The sequence below is a fragment of the Berghia stephanieae genome, chromosome 9 (genome assembly GCF_034508935.2).
Source record: "Berghia stephanieae isolate SIO BIC M18660-M18661 chromosome 9, UCSD_Bste_1.3, whole genome shotgun sequence".
NCBI classification, from domain to species: domain Eukaryota; kingdom Metazoa; phylum Mollusca; class Gastropoda; order Nudibranchia; family Aeolidiidae; genus Berghia; species Berghia stephanieae.
This window is the reverse complement of record NC_088368.1, coordinates 13,849,532-13,855,531: the sequence shown is the minus strand read 5'-3', so window position 1 is coordinate 13,855,531 and position 6,000 is coordinate 13,849,532. Positions and strand designations below refer to the sequence as shown.

The following is a 6,000-nucleotide window of genomic DNA, read 5'->3' as shown; positions in this document are numbered from 1 at the left end:
TAGGAGTAGAAGGATGTTTGGCTGGATTCCGATGACTCGCTTTTTGATGGAAATTAGATTGATACATGTCAATACATTATATGGTAGGGTGTTAAATTAGATTAAAACATGTAAATACTTAATATGGTAGGGTGTTTAATTAGATTGAAACCTGTAAATACATTATATGGTAGGGTGTTAAATTAGATTGAAACCTGTAAATACTTAATATGGTAGGGTGTTAAATTAGATTGAAACCTGTAAATACATTATATGGTAGGGTGTTAAATTAGATTGAAACATGTAAATACTTAATATGGTAGGGTGTTTAATTAGATTGAAACCTGTAAATACATTATATGGTAGGGTGTTAAATTAGATTGAAACCTGTAAATACTTAATATGGTAGGGTGTTAAATTAGATTGAAACCTGTAAATACATTAAATGGGTGTTAAATTAGATTGAAACATGTAAATACATTAAATGGTAGGGTGTTAAATTAGATTGAAACATGTAAATACTTAATATGGTAGGGTGTTAAATTAGATTGAAACCTGTAACTACATTAAATGGTAGGGTGTTAAATTAGATTGAAACATGTAAATACTTAATATGGTAGGGTGTTAAATTAGATTGAAACCTGTAACTACATTAAATGGTAGGGTGTTAAATTAGATTGAAACATGTAAATACTTAATATGGTAGGGTGTTAAATTAGATTGAATTCTGTAAATACATTATATGGTAGGGTGTTAAATTAGATTGAAACCTGTAAATACTTAATATGGTAGGGTGTTAAATTAGATTGAAACCTGTAAATACATTAAATGGTAGGGTGTTAAATTAGATTGAAACATGTAAATACATTAAATGGTAGGGTGTTAAATTAGATTGAAACATGTAAATACTTGATATGGTAGCGTGTTAAATTAGATTGAAACCTGTAACTACATTAAATGGTAGGGTGTTAAATTAGATTGAAACATGTAAATACTTAATATGGTAGGGTGTTAAATCAGATTGAAACATGTAAATACATTAAATGGTAGGGTGTTACATTAGATTGAAACATGTAAATACGTAATATGGTAGAGTGTTAAATTAGATTGAAACATGTAAATAGATAGTTTGGTTTGGTTGATTTAGATGTTTTGTGGCGTCCGCGGCATTTTAAAGCAATTCCAATTATTATTGGCTCATTGTTTTATAAGAAATCTGGAGAGAAAAAAATGACGCACATTACAGCAGCAATGTTTAACTAGGTCCATAACTGCATTCGGTTGTCAGACCTGCATATATATATATATATATATATATATATATATATATATATATATATAAATTGGAGTTAACCCTCTCCTTACCAACTATAGGAAAATCGTCACATTCGTTACGATACAATCAACTTTTTTCTTATTCAAATTTCTCTTGTACATCATAGAATTTAAAGAAAATGAACAGTGTGTTGTAGAGCATGTTTTGTTAAAGAAATTAAGTATCGCAAGAATTTTACTGCTATTATGTCTGAGTGATAAAAAAAATTATTTTTGTGTTAGTTGGGTGTGAAGTTTTGGGGAAAAGGAGAGAGTTAATTGTGTCTATTATCATATTGCAGTGTGGGTCATGACTTAATCGTTACCTTGACAGAGAGCTCGGGCTGGAATCACTGGACATTGAACTCTCGCTCGTCTCTGATTGCTGGCTCTGCATTGATGCCTCGCTGGATTCGGACGACTGAGAGGGAGGAGAACTGCCTGACGTCACGGACTGTGCCGAGGTGGTACTGAATATTTAAATTATTATAATATTGGATAATAAGGTGTTGATTATTCAATAATATTATGTTAACATGAAATGCAAAGTCATGAATATATTCAAATGGTTTACATACATTCGTATATATTGAATTTATTACCATGAAATTCAAGATGCTGAATATCAAAGTTGTAAACATGAAATAAAATCTAATGGATGGACTTTTATTTTTTTTTTTATTATTTGTTTCTAAAATCTTCACTTTGATTAGTCTATTCTCAAAAATGGGGGTCTGCATCGTGAGAAGGTCTAGAATAAAGATATAAATTCTAATGAATTATGAATACGTTTTTGTTTTGTTTTTTTTTTTTCTAATTAAACACTGGCTTCAATCATAGTGTTGATAGATTTGTTCGCAAACCTTTCAACGCGGGAAAAGCGAAATATACAGGAAGTTTATTAAAGAACCCCTTCGATCTAATGGTCCAATGAACATCAGAGTATCACGTGTTACAAGAAAGCATTCTCATTGGATAATTTAACACAATATTTATAGACATGATGCATCATTGGTTGAGAGTGACCTTGGCATAAAATTAGAGTTAATTAGAGTTAAATAAATGGTTTACAGCCTAGAACAAAACACACAGGTTCAAATGAAAACAGTAGCAAAGTAGATTAAGTAGAAACGAGCGGATGATGATGACGATGATTAAGATGATGATGATGATGAGGAGGAGGAGGAGGGGGAGAGAAAGAAGGAGGATGAATTGAGGAAGGAGGAGGGGAAGGAGGAGGAGGAGGCGGGGGGGGGAGAAGGTCATCGGCGAAGAAAGCAACGACGACGATGGTGATAATTGTTGAACAAAACTTAAAGATGATAAATCAAATCAAAACAATGTCAAAACTAGATACATGAATAAATGAAAGATATCACTCACGCGCAAATAACGTTACGTGGAAGATCACAGAAGCCCGATGTCGGGTTGAAGAGCAAACCCGCTACACAGTTGGTTTCCCCACCTGCTCCACCTACGCAATCGAAGTGAGCGTCGCAGGCCGAGCAAGAGGCGTAGCGCCCATCGGGTATTCCCGCACAACTCGCGATACAAAATACTTCCTCTGACGTCATAGATTGAGCAGATGTCTGTGACACGACAGAACGTTCGGAGGTTGAGGAGGCTAACGATGTCGCTGATGTTGTTGTTGTTCTGTGACAGGGAGAGAGAGAGAGAGAGAGAGAGATGGGGGGGGGGTGGGATATATATAATATATATATATGATATATATATATTATATATATATATATATATATTATTATTTTATAATTAATATTTGGATTATTAATTTCCTGTATGGGTAACCAATCGTCTCAAAACGGTGTTATGTCGATTTAAACATAATGACTGGAATAGACTTTTGAAAGCAATTTATAAAATTTGAAAAAGAATTAATGCTTGTCTTGAAAACAATGAGTTTTATTCGTTCAACGTCAATCTGCTCACGTCGTCTAATACTCGTCCTTCAATATCAATCTGTTTGCATTGTCTAGATATCGCCCTTCAACATTAAACTGTTTACAATTGTCTAATTCTCGCCCTTCAACGTCAAACTGTTTGCATTGTCTAATTCTCGTCCTCCAACACCAAACTGTTTGCATTGTCTAATTCTCGTCCTTTAACATCAAACTGCTTACATTGTCTAAATATCATCCTTCAATATCAAACTGCCCACATTGTCTAATTCTTGTCCTCCAACACCAAACTGTTTACATTGTCTAATTCTCATCCTTGAACATCAAACTGTTTGCATTGTCTAATTCTCGTCCTCCAACACCAAACTGTTTACATTGTCTAATTCTCATCCTTGAACATCAAACTGTTTGCATTGTCTAATTCTCGTCCTCCAACACCAAACTGATTACATTGTCTAATTCTCATCCTTCAACATCAAACTGCTTATATTATAGTCTAATGCTCACCATTTTGAATTCACCGTCAATTGTCCGCATCAAGATCATTCCGACATAATACCGTTATGGAGCGGTATGTCGCATTTTTGTTCTAATTTTATTTTTTTACATGATTTGCTCAAAGCCATTTGCAGTGGGTCCCAAGTTAACAGCAACACTACACATGTAGGACGCGGCGTGACGCATGTTGCTTTTTTTTTTTTTAACTTTGGACAGAGATATCGTTATCAATGGCCAGGTACTGATTTTACACCAGAGTATGGTGATATAAAGTGGATAAAGATCCTTCTTGGAACATGAAACCTAGCGGCCAAAATCTTAGTGTCCTCTCATTCGACCAAAAAGAAGTTTGCAAAATAAAATGACAAACAATTCTTGCTTGGCGTTCTGTGTTATAATACTCGACTTCAAACAAGTAGACTCCAAGAACGATTTTCGCTCCAAACGGTGCAAAATTGAGTCCTCAAAATAAAGGATTTTGCTTAATTCTCTCTCTCTCTCTCTCTCTCTCTCTCTCTCGCTCTCTCTCTCTCACACACACACACACATTCACACTCTCTCTCACACACACACACACACACATTCACTCTCTCTCTCTCTCTCTCTCTCTCTCTCTCTCTCTCTCTCGCTCTCGCTCGCTCTCTCTCTCTCTCACACACACACACATTCACACTCTCTCTCTCGCTCTCTCTCACACACACACACACACACATTCTCTCTCTCTCTCTCTCTCTCTCTCTCGCTCTCTCTCTCTCTCACACATACACACATTCACACTCTCTCTCTCTCGCTCTCTCTCTCTCACACACACACACACACATTCACACTCTCTCTCTCGCTCTCTCTCTCTCACACACACACACACACCACATTCACTCTCTCCTCTCTCTCTCTCTCTCTTCTCTCTCTCTCTCTCTCTCTCTCTCTTTCCACGTTCAGATCTAATATTGGTACCTTGTCGATGATAACATTGCATTTGTCAAGAAACAAAAATGTAAAGCATTACTCCGGCGCCACGTATCCATCCGCTAATGAAGTGTTGCTGCTGGTATCGGGACCCCTTGCAAATAGGCTTGATCTTATTTGGTGAATAATTTGCACAATCTATATAATGTTTCCATTTACTCACGCGCAATTAACATTAGAGATGAAATCACAATTCAGGGTGTTCGGGTTGATGACCAAGGGATAGCTGCACATGAAAGTGCCGATGATCAGTTGGTTGCTGCACGAAATTGTACTGCTGCAGTTATCACAGTCAGGGTATTGTCCATCGGGAATACCGGCACAATCAACCACACAGAATATCTAAAAATAGAACAAACATGGAGATACACATTATTGCTGCTCAATGAATGAAGGTGGTAGAATTCGATTTATGTCTATATTAATTAATTACTAATAACTAACTAGCTATATATATATATATATATATATATATATATATATATATATATATATATATATATATATATAGTTAGTTATTCAGTCAATTAGTTAGATAATTAGTTAGTTAGTAAGACGAAGGGTTTGTACCCGAAACGTCCATTGTCTGTTTTGTTCCCATAGGAAGCCTCTCCATTTTCACTCTTTCGTTAGTTAATAGTTAATTAATTAGTTAGTTGCAAAAAAAACATTCGCAAGTAAAGAAACGTTATTCATTGTCTCTAATTTGAGATTCCAGCCGAACAGAACACAGTATTTAATCAAGATTGCATATCTTTAACTGTAAATTCAAAATTTGACATTCCAACCACCTGGCTGCATACAGTAGCGGTTTTTTTTTTAGCGGTTGGCCAAAATTAACGGTGATACAAGCATGTCTAAACTCACCGCCTCGCTGGTTTCAGAGCTCATCGATGTGGGGCTGGAGGGAGAGGATCCGGACGACCTTGAACTTGGGCTAGAGTCAGACGATAATGACGTCATTGAACTTGGAGACGTCCGAGACGTGGCTGATGTTGTGCTGGTGAAAAGAGATAAATAAGTGAGATGGATTGTGGAATCTCTTCGGTTCAACAGTCGTGACGTCACTTCCCTCGTAATGACGCATAGTAACTTTATAACTGGTTATAAACTATCTGAACAATGGCGGACCCCCTTATGAAATACTTTTCCGACGGGCATAAAAGTGTATCCAGAGGCGAAAAACATTATAAATCTGATCATGTTTTGACTTTTATTCATTCTGATCACATGACATGTGAAAAAGCTCAAGCCAGCATGAAGAATAAAAAGTACATATTTTCTTTGTTTAGAACCAAGCTGCTCGTTGCTGGGCGTTCGTGACATC

General features: G+C 36.0%; 1 protein-coding gene across 3 annotated transcripts in view; it reads right to left on the bottom strand.

Moving 5' to 3' along the window:
* The window catches only part of LOC144979731 (uncharacterized), a 49,188-nt gene that overhangs the window by 22,230 nt on the left and 20,958 nt on the right, over positions 1 to 6,000 (bottom strand). For all 3 annotated transcript variants that reach the window (XM_078926695.1, XM_078926693.1, XM_078926694.1), the window contains exons 8-12: positions 5,541 to 5,673; positions 4,837 to 5,015; positions 2,677 to 2,946; positions 1,620 to 1,763; positions 1 to 39 (exon numbers count right to left, since the gene is read on the bottom strand). The exon at positions 1 to 39 is cut by the window's left edge and continues 50 nt beyond it. In XM_078926695.1, the coding sequence (XP_078782821.1) occupies positions 1 to 39; positions 1,620 to 1,763; positions 2,677 to 2,946; positions 4,837 to 5,015; positions 5,541 to 5,673 (765 nt within the window). The remainder of the gene's footprint in view (positions 40 to 1,619; positions 1,764 to 2,676; positions 2,947 to 4,836; positions 5,016 to 5,540; positions 5,674 to 6,000) is intronic.